The sequence below is a fragment of the Sturnus vulgaris genome, chromosome Z, assembly GCF_052056855.1.
Source record: "Sturnus vulgaris isolate bStuVul1 chromosome Z, bStuVul1.hap1, whole genome shotgun sequence".
Taxonomy (NCBI): Eukaryota; Metazoa; Chordata; class Aves; order Passeriformes; family Sturnidae; genus Sturnus; species Sturnus vulgaris.
Window position 1 is genome coordinate 66,892,961 of NC_142283.1, and position 20,408 is coordinate 66,913,368.

A 20,408-nucleotide genomic window follows, 5' to 3' on the forward strand; every position below is an offset into this window, starting at 1 on the left:
AAAGTGTGGTCTAGTGAGAAACAATGAGGGTGAGGTCTGTGCTTTGCAGATTGATTTTATTAACTCCTTTACGTGGTTTTGAGCTGCAAGTTTCCTCTTCCCCTTCTGCAAAATGCTTTGACACTGACAGATAAAATCCCTATGTTTGTTACACATTATACTGAAGTCTTACACTCCAAAATAGGATAAAAACTAAAAGTAGATTAGCGATCAAATTCTCAGATGGCAAACAGCAGCATCCCCAGATATCCCAGCTGATTAAATTCTCAAACCAGGAGGCCACCTCATGATTTTGTTGATGCTAACTTTTCATTTGTGACAGGAGACTTCCATAAAACTTCTTGAAAGCTGTGATATGTCAGTCTACGTCTCCAAAAGTAACACATGTCCCTGGCCATATCTGACAGAGCTGAGGCCAAGCTGGCAAGCAGGCCCTGTCCTGGCAGACCCATCGTGCCACTGTCAGTGGGCTGGGGCAGTGCCTGCAGAGGGGCTGGGACCATCAGAATCTGCTGAGGATCTACTCCAGCTTCATCAAAGCAGACTCATGCCCCAGCTGCCTGGCACAGCCCTTGGGCCATACAGCTGCCACAGTGGAGCCACACCTGAGCTGATGGTGAATTCTGGGGAGTTTGTGTTGGCTGCTTCTTCCTGGGACTTCCCAGTAGTTCCAAAGGAAATGAAATCTGTGCAAGCAGGATCAGACCTCTTGCCTAGTAGATCAATTGACACAGTTTGCCTGAAGATCAACATTTCTCTAATGTCTGTTGCAAAGTAAAAATACCTCTTCTTGATGACTCATTTTCCACACTGAGAAACGTCCGTGGGTGGGAGAAAAGAAATGAAGCAATTCTATTTTTCTCCTCCTGTCACTATTGTAGCAGCTCTCAATTTGAGCATGAAATATAATTGAAGCACTTGCAAGATGTTTCCAGCCAGTGAACTGCACTGTTTTGTTACCTCTTTGTCATCTTTTTTATCCAGAATCATATTCTTTATAAACCATTTTAGCACTGTTGTGCTCACCCTCAGAATATGACCTTCCAAGCAAAGAGGCAGAATTGGGGGTTTTTACTGCATAACCTACACAAACTATGGTATGATATTTGCAAAAAACTCTTCGCTGTTAGTGTTGTGAGTCCAGTCACGCCTTCATTGAGTTAGGATACAAGTCCCTGTGAATTTAATGAGAACGTGTTTATCCCACAGGATTAGACTAAACAGCAGCCTCTCAGAGTAAAGAGTGACTCAGAAAACCTGTCTAACGTTGCTGGACTCTGAAACTCTACAGAGCTCAGCAAGGGCTTTCTCCTGTCCTAGTCCCCCCATGACACCATGCTTCACTTCGAGTGGAGATGAAAGATTATCCCTTTTGTTCTAGATGAGGAAAGGCGTGGGATACTGTCACCTCATATCAGGACAAGTAGGTGATCCCTCCTAGGGAAGGAACAATTTTCACACACTGAGAGCCAGGCAGAAAACAGCCCACAGCTTCTGAACCAGTGTGCCCAAAACAGAAACAGCAGGAAGTGTGGGAAGATTCATCATAAAAGGAGATTTCCTCGCCTCCTCCTCCTTCCCTTGAGCAAGCTGACTCATGGTTTCTCAGCAGCACAGGCACAGAGTCTTTCCCAGCAATGGCAAAGCATTCATCCTGCAGTGACTCTAATGAAATACTAGTGAGTTGTAAGGGGTGACCGAAAAACAGAAGTTTTTCGAAAGGTTGGGGTCTAGAAGAAGCTCGTCTCAAGGTGGATCAGAAAACTCTCATCAGATGATAAGAGGGACTGGGCACTGCTTGCTCTCCAGTACCCCTACCACTGCACACCTCTGGTATGCAGCATCCCTGCAGCAGAACCTGGAGAGCCACCTGCATCCCACACCCTGGGCATCCATTCTGCCGTCACCCCTGGGTGCCTCCCTGCCACAGACAGGAGACAATGAGGCTAGACACGGGCCAGGCCAGTACATTTTGTTCTTTGCCACCATGGAAGGAGCAAGCATCAAAAACAAATACTTCTGGGTGTGGCAAGAGGCAAAGTTACTCTTTACATAGAGCAGGCTATCCCAATTCAGGCTACCCCAATTCAGTGTCTACACTTTGTAAGTAAACATAAATCAAGATCTGCCTTATTCTTAAGAGGGAAGCCGTATATGCTCATTTTCAATGAAATAATAATATACATTAATTTGACTGAAGTGCCTCTTGTTACTTTGAGACAATTTTCTCTAGTGCTTTGCTGTGTTGCAAAGTCACTACTTTATAAGGCTGTTTGTGTCAACTCAGGAATTCCTTCCCATGCTCTCTCTTCACTTACTAGATAAACTTATTTATTTATTCAAGTTTAAACATTACACAGCACAAGTCCATTCTCTGTTAGAACCACTGAAAACACAGGCATCCAGATAAACTTGTTCAATAACAAATATTTGACGTGGTTCATAGATCTCTATCTGAGATAGCACAGTCTTTCAGCCTGTGATTTTACACTTACAAGGTGGAAAGATCAAAGTCTGATCATACAAAGAGAGAGCACAGGTGCTTTCAGACAGAGACAAAAATATTCAGAAGCAACCACAGGTACACCCAAAAGAGCAGCGCTTTCAGAGAGCACTTGTGTGAGCAGCCCTAAAGATGTAGACAGAATAATCAAATCTCCTGTGTGCACAAACTCCTCAGCCCAGTGACTGCTGATCTGAGTGCAGATCTGAAGATCCCTTTTCATACTCTTCATCTCTCAAGTCACAGGTTACTTCCATAAATTACTTCCCAGACTTCCCAACATGAGAATAACCTAGAGATTTCTTACTTTATGTGGTCCTGAAAGTGGGTAACACCAAATAGACTGACTAACGTCTATGTGTGATATGATGAACTAAATAACACCAAACAAAATTCAAAATAAGAACAACAGAGGCACATGAGAGGTGCGAAACTGCAAAAGAGTGCATCAGAAGTGCTAAGGTTTTCTGTTCACTGCATTTCCAACACATCCATGATGTTTTTGAAACTCCTGACCGAGTCAAGGCACTGACAGCTCTCATATATGGAGGCTTATTACTTCTGGTGAACCTTTCCATTTCTGAAATCTTGACAAATGCAAGAAAACCTAGTACAAGTTACTATTCGATATTGACCTTACAGAAGAAATTATCCTTCGTGTATCTCCCAGGATTAGGAATAAAGCCATAATAAATGGATTAGGAATAAAGCCACAATAAATAAAGTCACCATATACATTTGTAGTTATAGACCATACACTGTCCATATCTGTTTGAGTTTGTAGTATAGAAATAATAATTATCCTCTACTAAAGCAGAGACAAGAGACAACTGTTTTCAGAAGATTGAGAAAACTTGGTGTCACTGGACCACTGTCCACTATATCTTCATTTGGGATTCAGATCTCATATTAGTCATGAGTAGTCATAACTCATCTGAAATACTTACAGCGTAACAAATGTCTCCTCAGTTGAGACCTTCCAAAACAATATATCACTGAAGAACACTATGTGTCTGCACAGGGTTTAAAGATTTATCATTCTTTCAAGGTATTGTATTACACTTTATTTCTTTTAAGAGCAGGTCAGAACAGAACCCTCCTGCTGAATATGAAAGATCTGCACGTCCTTGTCTTGGAGGGTTTTTTAGTCCATTCATGCCTTACACCCTAACACAAACAAGAATGGAGAAAGTCTTATTTCTCATCCCCTCAATTTCAAACTGATGAGGATGACAATCCTCTACTTTCAGTGATAGCTTGTTACGTCCTTTTCAGAGAGATAAACTTTTCACCCTTGACACCCCATTCAAATATGGTGAGATCTGAAGTCTGACAGAAACGTCTTTGCTGATGTGTATTTCACAATGATTAATAGGAGAAAAAGGTGGGGAGGCGGGAGTCATCGGAAAGAAAACCAGAAGAACCAATGGCAAACATGGCACACACTGTCAGGGTGTTGGAGATTATTTTTAGGATTAAAAGAAAAAAATCCTTGTCCCTCTCTCCTAGTTAAAGCAGGATGTTTAGATGGAGTGCAACACTTGATTTGATGAGAAGAATTCCAGCCGAGTTCTGCTGGGTGACCTGGGGTCTCAGCCAGCAAACAGAAGAACACTTGTTTTCACATCCCCTACCAATGTAATTCTCAAGACTGAGCAGCCTGAAAAAAATACTATTCATATTGCATGCCAATCTGCTTCTCTATCTTGTAAAAAATCCCCATAAATTGACAATAAATTCAGAACTACTTTTAACTTAAAAAGTATAAGTTACTATATTTTCAGCATAAAATTAAAATCTGGTGGCACTAATTTGACAGTTTATAAAGTCTGAATTTCCAATACAAAATAACATTAGGAAACCATTGGTGGCCATACAAAAAGAAATCTATAGGTTTTTTAGAAAGCAAATATTTCCAAAGCATTTTTTTAGTAGATCACATTTTGATTTGAAAGCACACATTTACTTACTAAATTATTAAAATTACTTTTGCTAAGGATTCCTGCACTTAAAATTGCATTGCTTTAATATTACTTAAGTATTTTTTCTCTTTGTTATTTTAATCACTTATTAATATATAAACCTAATTTCATTTTACCATAGTGAGACTGTCAAATTCTCCTTTCTCTCACTCCCCATGAAGTCTTTCTTCCTGATTTGCATATCAGATTCTTTCCTTCTTTCCAATTTTCTTCTGCATTTTATTTTCTCACCTTCTCTTTACATCCATTTCTTTTCTTGTGATCTGCACAGAGCCATAAAAGGGCTGTAGTTTATTAGGCAAAATGGAATGGATTTTAAAACTTCCCATCATTTATTTAACCACAGAAAATCATGTCTCCGGAAGAACAAAAAATTCCATGAGAAACATATCCTTCATGCAGATGAGATTTTAATCAAAATGGTAAATGTCTTACAGCTGAAATATATTTATATGGCCTTAGTGAATCCTGGAAACAGGAGCTGAGAAACCTCATGTCCTTTGTGGCCTGAACAGAGCAAGCATCCCATATTTAACACAGGATCAGTCTCTCTTGCACATGATCCATCACCCCAGGCAAACAACCAACCACCCAACCCCACATTTCATTGCAAAGAGAAAACAGAAGGAACTCTGGAGGGACAAAAGGCGCAGAAGCCTCACGGGAGACAAAGTGCAAAATGTCTTGGGCAGAAATAAGAAATTCAAACTTTGCTGCCTTCAGGTGCCAGGTAGACCAAGCACAGAGGGTGCAGCAGTAAAAGTCCAGGGGTCACCAGAACAGTGACATTCGTTGGCTTTGTCATTTCCTTGCCAACAACACAGTAAGGAAGACAAGCCCAGTACCTCAACTGAAATGTTTACAAACATTGATAATGAGACAATTTATTATTAAAAATCACTTTAAGTGAATTTTATTATGAAGAGTCTAAATTAAACACATCTGCAATAACATTAACTCAGGCAAAAATGGGACTCCTTCTGTCTTGCACAGATATATATTTCAAGACTATCTATCCAGGCAGAGCTACAACATCATTCAATCAAGGTCTCTTTCTACGTAAACACACAAATACACAGCAAAACTGCACTAAAATGTGTGGATTTAGACGTGAATTACTGAAGGTAAACAGGAAGGGAATGGCCATAGCAGGACTTGGCAAATACACAAGGTGTACAATGATGTGCCTTTTCTGACTTTAACGGAGGTTCACCTACATACACTGAACACACAACTGATCTAACAGACCTTTCAATTATTTTCCATCCTGCTAGGATACATGACCTAGAGGTGACAGCCAAAAAATTCAGCAGTCATATTCTATGCCCTGGTAGGAGGCACTAAGATGATCCTTTCAAACTCCTGCAGATAATCACTGACAAAACCTCACTACAGCAGCAAATACCATTGGAGACTAAACAGTGAAAAGAAGTGTAACAGGTTTGAATTACTATTTCTGTACAATAAAAACTACTGCCAGGCAAGTAGGACCAGTCCTCCACGAGTTTTCAGTCAACGTCAATGACTGAAAAACAAAACAAGGTAGTTGGCAAAGCAGGACTGACCTAAGTTGTTAGCAGGCCTAGTACTGCTCCATCCCCTCATATTAGTCAGTCCTTCTAAGATTTACCTCAGCACCACTGTAACAGCAGACTTTTTTGCCTCTTCATGAGAGAGAAAAACAAAATTTGGCTGAAAACTGCACTTGACATTAAAATCCTTCCTGGGCAATACCTCCCAGTACTCGAGAGTCTACACTTAAACACTAACAGGGATGAGATGCATGAGCCTCATTAGAGAACACACAGACCTCTGTATCAAATTATTATTCTCCCTCTTTTCCTAATTCCTATTAGGACACAGAATTAACAATTCCCATTTAAGTGCCAGTGGCTAATAATAATAATAATGATAATAATGATGATGATGATAATAATAATAATAATAATAATAATAATAATAATAATAATAATAATAATAATATTGCTAGTGCAGGCAGAGGAAACTCAACACAACCAGAGGATAATCAGAAGGTATATCCCCTAAGACTTTTCACATTGGCTATATTGATCAAGTAAGGAAATCAAGCACAAAACTCAAATCCCACTGTCTCCATAATAACTGAATTATATTAGTGCTACGCTATTAAGGCTATTTAATATGATCATCCCAGAGTTCCAAACAACTTTTACATTTTGCCTACTTACAGATACATTAAAATGGATCCTAGCTGAATAATTGGTTTTGTTACTTTGGAGTCTGTTCATTAGCAGAACTCCTACCTTCTCCATGCATTATTAAAATTCCTTTCTTAATGAATCTTTCTACACATAGAAATATATTATTGACAAAACTCAAACAGAAGTATACACTGTGTCAACAGTGCTAAATTATCTTCATTATAGCAATGCAGAACTGAAAGAAAAACTACAGCACTGCACCATACGATACAGCATGACAGTCTAAACGGTCCCACTTCAATAAACAGTCTAGAAATCATGGATTTCAAAGGCAAGAGCCCCTATTGATTTAATACAGGAATCTGAAAGACACAAAAGGAGATCTGTAACTCCTTGCTTCCTCTAAAATGCAGAGAGATGGGAGAATAGGTTATTTTTCTATGAGGAAAACAGAACAGTTGAGAAGAGAATGCATGGAGAAAAACAGCTTATTTTGAACATTCGTGGTTCACATAATCAAACATCACAGCATCAAATACGAGACAGAAAATACAGGAAAGAATAAAATGCTATATTAATTCAAGAAATCTAGGGAGTTATATTAAATAATACACCTTTCAATCAATTCCACTCATTGGAGCATCTGCTATAAGCAAGTAGCTGAAGTTAGAAAGAACACATCTGCGTCACAGAGAAACATGCATTGAGAAACGAAGGCACACCCTTGCAGAAAAACACACACATGTGGAATGAGTCTTGGCTGAGAGCCCAGTCTGCAGCTGGGTACATTGCACTTTTTAATATGCAAAGTAGAAGCTGGTAACCTGTAAATATAAATTCAAGTATAGGTCTATCAGGCATAGTGTATCAGAGGCAAGTACAAAATACACACCAATGAAAAAAAAAAAAAAATATGCCAGTGCAGCATTTTTTTAAGCCTTGTCAGAAAAGGAAGCACTTCTACAGCCATTTTGAAGCTGTGTCTACACTCCATGTATTGAGACCAATGTCAGAAAACTATGTAGATTATCAAGTATTCTTACATACTTACACTTGTTTTAATTTTATCCTAACATTTCCATTTTTTATATAAAAGGACAGCCATGCCCTTAATCACCACGGTAGATTTTTTCATCCATCTTTTATTAGCAGAACCCTGTGCAAGACATACTTTCTTTAAAGTGCTGAGAAACTTCTCTCCACAGGCTCTTGCTTCCACCTCTACCGTATGTGAATCTACAATACATTAAACTATGTTATAAATTAGCCTTACAATGGAACAACCAGGTCCAACAAACAAAACTGTTACACAATGCTAGGGAACACTGAGTTCCTGCATTTACACTATTTACTTATACTAAGAACGGATGGTTCAATAGAAAATGCAAACACTAAGATGCCACATTAATGGCTGACACTTTCTAAAAAGCTAAATTCTTTCGAACTGAGCAGAATAAATTAAACGCAGCCATGAACAAGAAGCTATGTCTTTCAGTTACAACCCTCTCATTTAGAAGTCCCTTTCTTTTAATCATATACACTCGTCAAAGGTACAGTTAACGAACATTTATTACCAATTTAACAGGCCCTAACACAATAATCCGAAGCAAAAAACACAGTTACCCAAAGTGCAAAGACAAAGATCAGAGTTTATTTTTCAACCTGAAATAAGATGTCAAGTACCAGGCTCTCTGCAGTCATTTCCAAACAGAACAATGAGGTAGAGGTATCTAACCAAGGAGGCCAAGCAAAAACAAAGCACGGATGAGTGCAGCTTGTGCCTGACAAAACCGCAAAAGGAAGAGCAATTATTTAATGTAAAGGAATATGTTTTTGCAAGAATAAGTGGAGAGATGCTGGTTCACTAGCGTGGTCAGAAATTGGAAATGCATCTAATAATTAAAAGGAAGATGTCTAAAACTATCTCCCAATGTCACCAATTTCTCTCTGGAGATTTATACATTTACCAAGTGGATTACCACAAAACAGTCACTCAAAAATAGGTTGGATTCAGTGTTACAGAATCTATTCAATCTTACACTCAAAGCTCCAGCCAGCTCTCTCACCAGTATACATTATCTTCAGGAAGTCCATCTCATTCTCAGCAGTATTATAGGTAGGCAAATGCAAAGCACATCAATAACATGCCTTCTCCTTTCCCTCTTCACATGCCTGCCTAGTTATCACAATTACCTGCTTTACAAACACAAATAGCTGGAAGTCATCATGCCAGCACTGCTGCCCTGCAGTGATTTATATTAAGGCTACGAAAATTTTCTGATAGCAAATTCTCACCCTAACAGCTATAACCAGAGCCCAGTGGGAGAACTGCTCCTGAATCCTTAACGGGTGTGTGTGCAGCAAGGACACGCCTGGTCCTGCCGCTGCAGCATGACAGTGAGAGATGGTGTGAACGTGCTCCCTGCACAAAGACTCCAGCCTGAAGGAGCAGATGTTACAGCAGTCATCACATCTCGGGCAGCACAGGAACCAGGAGGTGTGTGCAGAATGAAACCCAAACCAGACCGCAGGGGAGCAAGGCAAGGTGCTTACGGCTTTCTCTATCAGAATGTGCACGGCATACAGCTATGCCTGCAATGACAAATACATAAATATAATGGATGAGGCAAAGCAAGCTAAAACCAAGGGAGAGTGAAATGTTCTGACTGACAGGGGAGATGAGCAAGCAAGGGCAGTGAATTACAGTGCTACTAAAAGATCTCACAGATGACTAGATATTAAACACCCAAGAGAGCAGTTTTGTACTGTGGTTAATTTGACCTAACGACTGGGCTGCCACCAACAAGAGACTCCCCCTTCTCTTCCCTCATCACTTTCACTGTTCCCAAGAACCAGCAACCTATTTAATCTCTCCCTTGTACTGCATCTAACAACTGTGTAGCTATAATCACCAGCTCTCTAGCAAATCCAGGCACTGGTGGAAGTGAAGGTCCATTAGTACAGCTGTATACCCTTCCTTACCAGGAGGTAATGAAAAAGCTCCTTTGGGCATCAGTCTGGGACTAGGCTGGATTACACACAATGAGAAACCACACTCTGGAACTGCACTGCCTCTGCACCCATATTTCCCTAAATACTTAATTAATTTCAACCTTGTATTTGCATTATCTGCCTTAAATTTTCCAACTGGGGAGCTGTACACATGAGAAACTATCTTGATTATGAAGATTTTTCCCCATCTGGTATCAAAACTGCAACAAAAAGCTTTCAGATGTATCGAGGAATGTCAGAACCCCTGAGAGAATAACTTGCATGGCCACAGGCATGAACTGTGAAATTTTCTTCTTATAAGTCATCAAAAAGCTAAACCCTAAAATGTCAGGTCCTGAGGTATATATCCACAGAGATTTAAAGTACCAACTGCATATGTAGTTCATAGATATTCTCAAAGAAAAAAAAAAAAGAAATGCAAATGTTGCTCAAAAAAAAAATACAATGATATTTTCTAGACAGATAAATAGACTACCTTACAATTCTCACAATAGCCACAGCAGGTGAGTACAGAGCAGATGAAGAAGCAGAGATCATCTGGTGCTGAAACTGCAACTGCTCTTGCTGTCTGAACCTCAGATATCATAACAATGACAAGATTTGACAGTCATGGTTTTGTATTAACAAAGCAAATAAACTAATTAATCTCATAATACCACTCTGAAGTAAAATCAAATTATTCCTGTGCAATACTAGTGAAACTGAGGTACTATTTGATAGTTAAAACACTATTTTCTGGCCATCAGGCATATACTCTAGTCATGCTTTTGTGAGAACAAATATTTTCTGCAACAAACTGAACTCATCAGACTGATCATTTGTTCTGTGACTACACAAAGATTAATGATATGGCAGCTGAGAGGCACAAAAAATGAGAAATAATGTTTTACCAACACTATATACATTTAGCAATACCATATACTACAAAACAGGAACTCTGCTGCTTAGAACATACTAATCTTTCCACCTAATCTCAGTTGTGAAGCCACCATGTAAACAACTACACTTCTTCTGTGCTCATCACATTAATTCTGTCAACACATTATGAGGTCTTACCCATGCATGCCTTTGAAACTGATAGCTTCCTTCCTCAAAACTGCTACACAGAGGTATCATCTTCCCCAACAAGTGCTTCAGCCTTCCTTTCAGCCCCCAGACACAGGACCTTTGTGATTCCGTGTGGGGTTTGCTGTGTGGGATGGCAGTTTCTGCAGCTACAGGAAATGAACACTGCACAGCATCAGGAGTAGCCCCTCTCCAAATTTACAGCCTCCACGCAGGCACATAAAGTCCAAAGAAGGACAACACAGCAGAGGAAACATGAAAGAGAGACAGTGAGAGAAAAAAAGAATATCTGCATCGGGATCTTAAGCCTGTAGTATTACAGATTTAAAAATGCACGAAAAACTGAAAGCATAGCAAAAATTGTAAAGAAAGAAGGAGATGGCACAAGTGAAAACTGAAAATGCTGTTTGCAGTGCTGTGGGTGAATCTGTGTGCATAAAACATAAGAATTCTTTTCTGCTTTTATGAACTGCCTCTATGAACTGCCTCTATTTTTATGTCTAACAGCTGCTTTTCACTCTCACAACATACTGAACTGTGCTCCTTCCACTAAAAGAAGAAAAATAACAACGATTAATTTGTCGGAGAGAAAAAAATAGCTAACACAGTAATTAAGAGCTAATAAGTAATGAGCATGGTTACTTCAGCACAAAATGGCTTTCTGATTTCTCTGGAAAAGATGTTAAGTCTGGAAATAAATAATTTGCAAACAGCACAAAGAGTCCAGGCTCCACTGTTGTATTCTGCAATCTCTGGGGAAGGAGTGGACAGAAGTGCCAATCCAGACAGGCTGAAATAGGGCTTTTCCAGCAAGGCAGCAAGCCTGAAGTTTCAAGATCAGCCTGAACTCTGGGAAGGTGGTTTATACATCAGCAAAGAGCCTGACCCTGATTCAAGGCCACAGGATGTTTACAGCAGCAAAGAAAACAAGCCAGTCCGTCCCTGTGTATAGTATGGGATAAATTAAGCAAAACTGAGATAAGAAACCCATGTTGAACCTACCTTCTACTTGCTTTCTTTACCTCTCACTTGACAGCTACTTATTAAAGCATAAAAATTCTCCAGTGATGTAGGTCTGGAAATAAATGTTAATCAGCAGTGCAGAGTCTGAGGCATCAGCAGGTGCTCCATGACCTGTAGGCTACCTGGTTCCAAATGTGGAAGGGTAACAACAGAGTGGCCATTCTCAGGGAACACAGGAAATTTAAAAAAAAGAGTGGCAGCCTCTACAAAAACTCAAAGAAAGGTGGAAGCTACTATTATATGACCCAAACACCATCAGTACAGTGCTAAGCAGAGGTAACAGGAGACCTGCAGCTTTCCTTGCTGTGTCCTGGAATCCAACTCACTGTCCTGGTTTACCATTTTCTCACTGCCACCCCTACACTTTGCTTTTGGAAGAGGACTCAGACAAGTCAAGAGCTGAAGCTAGTACTACATCTGACCTGTTTCTGAAAGGCCTCTTCTGAATTAAAGTGTGTGGCCAAGAAACTGTTTCTCTGAAAGACCCTTATATAGCTAGGGAGACGTTTCAGACACTGCTGGGTCAAATGGTGCATTTCAAAACCATCATGGGTGACCAGGGAAACTTCTTTATGAAAGGCAAGGACAAAAGAATAACTTGGGAACATTTCACTTCTTTAAGGAAGATCAGCTGAATCCACATTTTGAATATCTCTAGGATATACAATAATCTGTTCCTGTCAAAGTATTTCTAACACAATTTTCTATTTCTATCCAAAACAACATTCACAACACAAAATGCCTTCTACACAGTTTTCATGAAAGAAATATTCAATATTGAGAACTACTTTGTAAAAAAGAGCCTCAACTTCTGTAGGAAGAGTAGCCAAATACCTACAGATATTTTATATACTTGGTAACATATATCTATCTACAGATAGACAGAGGCCACATTCCCAGCAGAATCTGAGCACTTATTGTTAAACGGGAGCAAGGTTAGAAGTCTAAGAGTCGGTACAGAAAATATCCATCTGGGATTCCCGTGCAAGCAAAGAGCAGACTAAGAGCATGACCAGAACACCCTCCCTGCCTTTCAGATACAGCATTCTGCACAGCTGGAACACAGAGCTGCTGCTCTGCCTGCCAATGTGACCACCTACGGATCTCACTGATCACACACTTTCAGCAGCAGATTTTTAACAATTTGGAAGGGGTGATGTCAAGAAATAGAACTGGCAGCAGCCATTTACATACATCTTCCTGTAGAAAACAGGAAACTCTTCAAACAATAGGAGCCAGGGGGTTGATATTCCCAGCACAACCTTCAGAGAGCACAGAGACGTTGTCTCTAAACCACAGCCTGTCGATGGTCTAAAGATGCATACCAGACACTTCTCTTTTCTTTAGGGAACAAAAACAGATAATGGGAACATGTATTTTAATTCTGAAGTGTGTCAGCACTGATGGATTAAATATATGACATAAAAATGTCAATTATCCTTCTTTCAGGTGTACCGTGTATCACTGGATTCCCATTACTATCCTAAGTCTTGAAGTAAGAAAGAAGATCTGAATTAAATAATATTCTCCCTCAGACATAGTCTTTCCTATGTCTATTGAACAGAAGTGATCTAACATTTAATTTAAAGTGAATCAGTAAAGGAAAATAGCTCTTAGTCAGTGAACAAATCCTCTGAAGAATAAAATGCACAATGCTGTCCTGACCTGACTTGATTTCCCTGAACTGAGAGAAGTGCACCTGGTGTCTCATTTCACCACTTTAATTTCATGCAGATTTAGTGGCTAGACCCATACGAAACATGAGGGATAGAAATTAAAGCAATCTTAGGAACAGATACAAGTATTTGTTTAACATGCTTCAATTGCACTTTAAAACATTTTTAGGATTTTATGCAAAAATATATAGGTAGCAATGGATCCAATTGAGAATTGCTGATCTGCAGTCTAAGATGTGGGAAAGAAAGCATGGAAGATGAAAGAAGTTTCTTCTTTTTGCTTCGTTATAATTCCTTCAAACTTTATCGATTTCAAAGGAAACTGTTCACAATTCAGATGTTGTTAGTGAAAGCAGAAAGGGACTTGCTGAGCTGTGAATAATTACCAACTTATTTCCTTCTTCCTGGAGGGAGAAAAACTCCCAGAAATGCAGACTGACACATATCCTATCAGTTTATGTGCTACCTATTCCTTGAATTGTACATGTGAAAGTATGGTACTGTACAGATTTTGGCTGGGCTCAAGTTAATTTTCTTCACAATAGCTTGTACAATGCTGTGTTTTGGCTATGTGACCAGAAGAGACCAGTCCAGAGCTTTCATGTAGGGTTGAGTGCAAGGAGACTACAAAGAGATGGCAAAATATCAAAAGGGAATTAATGCTCCTCAGAAAGAACTGTTTGCACAAGAAAGATGTGGGCCTGCTGGAGTGAGTCCAGAGAAGGCCACAAAAACCATCACAGGGCTAGGAGCACCTCTCATATGTGTACTGGCCGAGGGAGTTGAGAGGTCAGCCTGGAGAAGGCTCTGGGGAGAGAGACCCCACTGTAGCCTTGCAGTATCTGAAGGGGGCCTATAAAAAAGACAGAAAGTGATTTTTCACACTGGCAGACAGGTACAGGACAAGGGAGAATGGCCTCAAACTGAAAGATAGTAGGTTCAGATTAGGTATTGGGAAGAAGGGGTGGGGAGGCACTGGCACAGGTTGCCTAGAGAGGTGTGGATGCCCCATCCCTGGTAGTGTTCAACACCAGGTTGGGTGTGGCTTTGAGCAACCTGGTGTAGACCAAAGTGTCCCTGCCCATCTTGGAACAAGATGCTATTTAAGGTTCATTCCAATCCAAACCATTCTATGATTCTATGATAAGCAGTGCTGGTAACACAGGGCTCTTCTAGGTATTTCTGAGTAGAGCTTATACAGCATCAGGTAAGTGGGGGTGGGCAAGAGTCTAGGAGAGGGCACAGCCAGCAGCACAGTCAACCCCAAGTGACTCTGGCTGGGGCCACCAAGGGACTGGCAGTGCTCTGTGGGGCTGAGCTGCCCCATGGGATTCACAGGGACAGCAAAAGGACTATGCTCCTAACAGTACATGCTGTGAACTTGGATTTCATACAGAGGCACTTCATATGGCAGCACTTCAAGTCTTTATGTAAAACTTCAAATACATCAAGATGTGCTTTTCTTATCTCCCCTCTCCATTTTAACTCATGCAGGTCCCAGAACAATGGTGCATCTCCAGCCTTGAAGGACCCTTGAAAACCATTACAGATTTTCAATGATAACCAGTCTTGTTTCAGGTGTTACTTTTGGAACACCGTGACAGCTTCTTTTAAAATAACAGGACCAGCAACAGACCCACACCACACTGGGGCTCAAAAAAGTTTCCAGGTACTATTGCTGATGCTTTTTTGGGCTTACCTAAAAACAGAGGCCAATCAAGATTAAGAGAATGAAAAGTGGTTATACTTACTGAAGGGCCTTCAGGTACATTTAGTGCAGACAGGCCACCCAGGGACTACACTCAAAAATGGATGATGGGTCACAGGCTTTTTAAGTTTGGTCCATTTGCATATTGGGGGTTAATCTTGCAATTACAGCTTCAGATAATGAAGTCATTTACCCCAAGGTTGCTCTCCCCAACTCACTTTTGTTTACATTTCTCATGGCCTGGGACAGTAAGGTGTCCTTGATTCCCAGGATTAGAGAGGAATTGTTTTGTCTGACCAGAATGTGAAGACAGTAACTAACACTGTATATGGAGTTTGTAGTTATACACTAAAGAATCATGGGATTGCAAATATATGAAAAATATAAAAGCTAAAATCCTAAGGCATCACTGCATGCCTCGTGAACCCTTATCTGATCATTCCCTGAAGTAACCTGTTATATGAGTAAATTTATGTGAATCTGGATTACAATCTTTATTTAAAATCCCACTGACAGATGTTACAAACATTACAAATGCTTCAACTTTATGCATGCAAATATGCAAGTATTTTGTTTTCAGACTGCAGACAAGAAAGTAAAGTATTTTAATAAGAAACCTACGCTATATACACCCAAATGGTTTTGTATAATTAACTCAATTTTAATTTGTTTGCCTGAAACGAAAATGTTAGTTCAGCCAGCTAGATCTAGTAATTATATTACAGTTTGCAATCACACTTACAAGCTATAGGGACACAAATTAATTTAAATCCAATTTTGAATCTGATCGTGGCCACCATTAAAAATGTCCTGTGATTTTATCAAACTGTAATGTTTGGGGGGAACTTCCTCCAAAATATTATCTTTAGTTTTCTTTTTAAAAAAAAATTAAAATCCAAAATGGGCCAAATATTTCTAAGAATGAGACTAATTAAGACTATCTTTATACTCACATGAAAAAAAATACATACTTATTTGCCAGACCTGGAGGCCTCAAGCTTTACATCAAGAACTTGAAGGTAAGAGAAAGATGATGTTCCAGGTATCTGTCCATGCAGACTTCTGTCCATAATACATACTGATAAAGCCTGTTTTATCCTACACAGCAGCACTGAATACATATGTGCTCACAGATTCTGATTTTTACTCTATTTTATTGTTGTGTAGTCCATTTTCTCCCTAAAGCATCGAAGTTTATTCTTCCCTTTATCCTAGCCTATTTTAATTATTTCAATATGGAATGCTACATTTCTTTAGAATAACACATTCCTCTCCTTTTTTCTCCAGAGTGTTACTTTTATATTTCCCTGAGATACCATCTTTCCTCACATGTTCATACTTGGGGCATTTTCTCTCTGACTCAGGCTCTCACACCTATCTTTCCACTTCCCCTTCCAAATCACATGTTTATCTCCCTGTTGCTACCTCTGCCTTTTCTGCTAATACCCAGCCATCTTCAGTTCCCTGTGTTTCTCCACTGCTGTCTCCCGATTATTGCTCTCTCTGCACCATCCCCAGCTCCCCACCAGTAAGGCAGCTCCAGCACACCCACCTGAGCACTGGTTTGGTGTGTCTAGTCCCAGCTGTGCTCAGACTCATGATTTCCAATCTGTGTAGCTGCTCAAAGGTGTGAGGTTGGACATGAGGCAATGAAAGATCATTATTCCTGGCACATCCCAAAGCACTCCTGTAAAGCCAGGGACACCCCCTGATGTCTCTAAACCTTTTCATCTGTAGATTCCATAATGGAATTAGACAACATCTTTCACTGAGTCATGAGACATTCACCAAAGCTATATTAGGACAAGACTTGCATATTGTCATATTGTCATATTGTCATATTGTCATATTGTTATATTGTCACATTGTTTTAAAATTGGTAGAACAGCACTTCTCATCAAGATCCACAGATGTCCATGCTGATGGCAACGTATGTCACTTTCCCCCATTCCATTTGATACCACTTTAAACGTAATTTCAAATACCTCAATGCAACTATATGCATTCATACAGTATAGATTCTTGATTTCATAAGCTACATTATGTCATCAGAGCAATACTCAGCTGTGAAAGACAACCTCATCCAGACCTTCCCCTCCATTATCTCTAACCTTTTTAAAACATACCATCAGAGAAGGAGAACACACAAGAGCAGAAAGAGGTTATAAACCATGCTGTACCAAGGCAGCCTGAGGTGAAGTTGAATGAGATATACAGATCTGAAGATCACAATGCACAGGCTTTACTGGCACGGGGGAAAAAAACAACTGTTATTTTTCTTTAATGATAAATACACCAAGGTCATGGGTTCAATTGCCATATGGGCCATTCACTTAAGAGCTGGACTTGATGATCTTTGTGTGCTGTCCCTTTCAACCCAGAAAATTCTGTGATGTGTAAAATATATCTTAGATGTCAAAGGCCTGATGTCACAATTCAGTGGCACCTGAATCTCATACACACAGTAGGCTGGATATGCACTGTCATTTTACTCAAAACACTACAGCAAGGCACAAATCTCTGCTTTGTATTAAAACATGGATTTAGAGCAAAATTCCATTGAAAAATACAGGACCTAAGTTGACTGACTCAAATGAGTTTCACTTCACCAACAGAACTCTTTAGCTGACCCAGCAGACAGAAGACTGAATGCTCACTATAAAGTCTTTCACATCTCCATTCCTAACCAGCCACCAAGCACCAATGTTGCTGCTCCAAAGCATTCATCCAAGCTGCCAGCATCCAAGCAGCCCTACACAATTAGTCACAACCAAAAATCCTTACAGAAGGATTTAGGGATCCTGAGACCAAAGTTTATAAAAGGTAAAAGGTAAAAAATCAGAAAGGACCTGACAAAACAGAGATTTTAAGAAATTTTTAGGCTCTATTTTCATGCAAGTCAGCCTAATTGTGGGGCTGGGTTGTGTTGTCTCACGATTGAGCACCCTGACACACCTACCCTGGGAACAGATCAGAATCATGCACCACTGAATGGAGGGGAACCACTGGAACAACGCATTTACTCATATTTTGAAACAAAAAGGGCCTGCATAGATACCTTAATGCTACACGACTCCCGACAGGACCCAAGTATCTAAACTCCCTGGGAGTGCAAGCCCTGACACAAGCCTGGCAGCTTTTCCTACTGGACACCTCAAGATGCTCCCTTTGCAAAGCCTCTCCTCAGCCCCCTGACAGTCCCACCCGCAGCTGGGTGCCCACACTGCCAGCTCCAGTGCACAGGAAACCAGAGAAAACACAGTACACCTCACAAGATAGGTGCTGAGTAAATTCCACAGCTACTTTGCAAATTATTCAAAAGACCAACAAGTGTAAGCTTTTCTGACCCAAATGTTTCACTGCCTGCTTACTAGTACACTGGCACTTGCTTGGCATGTTCATCCATCTTCACCGCCAGTGGAAAATAAAGTTCTAGATTTTATTTTTAAAGATGAATGTTTTTACCATGCTGTTTTGTGAGACACCTCTGCAGGCTCGTTTGCCACTTTACTAAATGTAACTGTGAAGCAGCTGCTTATGAAATAATGTAAACTGAATTTCTCAAATTATATTAAGGAATCAGAAAGTACCTTGAGCCTCTGTAAATAAATATATATTATGCTTAAACATAAGGAGGAGGGTTAGCCAGATAGATGGCCAATCAGACACACTGGGGTAGGTTCTTGGAGTGTAAATAAAGCCAATATTATTGCTTCAACTTTACGCAAATGACTGCGGCTACAGAAATAATCAAAGCAATTTTAACTATAAATGGGACGGTTTCAAAATTAAATTTGGTGAAAAGTGAAATATTTGCCTCAATTACTCCAATAAACTTTAACTGAAAAAGTCGAATAGTAAAGGTAAAAAATGGCCATAGAAAAGAAACTAAACTGTGCTTTCTCTTTAGTTGGGCTTATGCCATCTCATCAGTTTATATAGTCCAGAGAAGGAGAGGATCAGACTAAATGAAGAAACTTTATATATTCTGTTACAGTCAACATACTGATCAGCAGCAAAATGAAAATGTTTGTGTGATAATCTCCTGAAACTTATCAAGTACAATAATAAAAACATCCGCAGTTCTGACCAATTGACTTCAAAACTGAAACAATCTAGACAGGAAAGTCCCAGCCCACACAGCCTTCACCTCACCGACCAAGCATTTTTTCAGTACAGTATATTACGTAGTTAATCATAAGCATGTTGCAATCATTAGACATTGAAATCACTGAAGTTTGAGAGCTGTAAAGGATTCTCACTCAGTCAGTAGCAGCTAATGTTCCAATCACTGGCATAATGTGCCACTGCAGAGCCATGGGCTGTACCCAACAAGGAACTTAAGGATATTAGGGGTAGAACAGCTCAACTGTTTTATCCATCTGAGCCTTGAATACACATCAGCCAGATGTATAAAATACTACTTATAAAATTTTAGTTAGAAAATTCGAATAAAGTGTTGTATTAGTCATACATAGCCCTTAAATTAAAATAAGACAAAACTTGGCAGTGTATCTCTTAAGGAAATAACACTACTATAGCATGTAACACATCCAGCTTGAAACTCTTGTCAGAATTATTTGCTGCCATTAAAAATAAATTATAAACAACCCAAAGAAAATAAGAGATAAACAGGTAATGAGAAAAACAGATAATTTCATTCTCCTTATTGTCTTTTAACGTATATTAATTGTAGAGGAAAGTAGATCTTACTCTGTCCTTGCTGTGTAATACAATCTCTTTAATCAAGTTGCATTGCTGCACACAAGCAGGCTTGCACCTTAAACTGATGAAACAGAGCTGAATATCGACCTGTGGTCTTTCTCTGCCCTACTTCCTCTCGATTTCGCTTCTGTAGTCATTCATGCAACAGCAGCAGCAACAAAAAGGAAACAGTGAACTCTTCCTGTGACAAGGATCTGCCTTCAGTCACACATTAGCAACACCCTAAGCAATGTTGCAGAACCTCTGCCAGCCTCAGGGCCATTGTGACAACTTAACAGGAAAATGAAGGCCAAAACTCATTTGCATGCGTATTTTTAAAAACACACAGATTTGAACCAGAAAGAAATGAAAGGGGAAAAAAATTATTTTGAAGAGCTCAGATGTATTCAGATCTATAAATCCTCTGAGAAAGGACAGAATGCTAACGAGAAAGCTGACACCACCTGCCAAAAATCAATGTGTGTGCACACACTGGATATGTTCAGGAGTGCACAGTGTGTATGCTGCAGGTTGGTTCACGCTAGATTTTTGCAT

The 20,408-nt window shown here is 39.7% G+C and overlaps 1 protein-coding gene across 2 annotated transcripts in view; it reads right to left on the bottom strand.

Annotated features, from left to right (window-relative positions):
- PARP8 (poly(ADP-ribose) polymerase family member 8) overlaps positions 1 to 20,408 on the bottom strand; it is a 123,313-nt gene that overhangs the window by 88,890 nt on the left and 14,015 nt on the right. Inside the window, exon 1 of one of the 2 annotated variants that reach the window (XM_088157162.1) lies at positions 10,734 to 10,756. The exons of the other annotated variant lie outside the window; for it this stretch is intronic. Within the exon in view, the coding sequence (XP_088013288.1) occupies positions 10,734 to 10,741 (8 nt within the window). The 5' untranslated portion in view covers positions 10,742 to 10,756. Of the gene's footprint in view, positions 1 to 10,733; positions 10,757 to 20,408 lie in introns of those variants that run through there. 2 annotated transcript variants of the gene reach the window in all.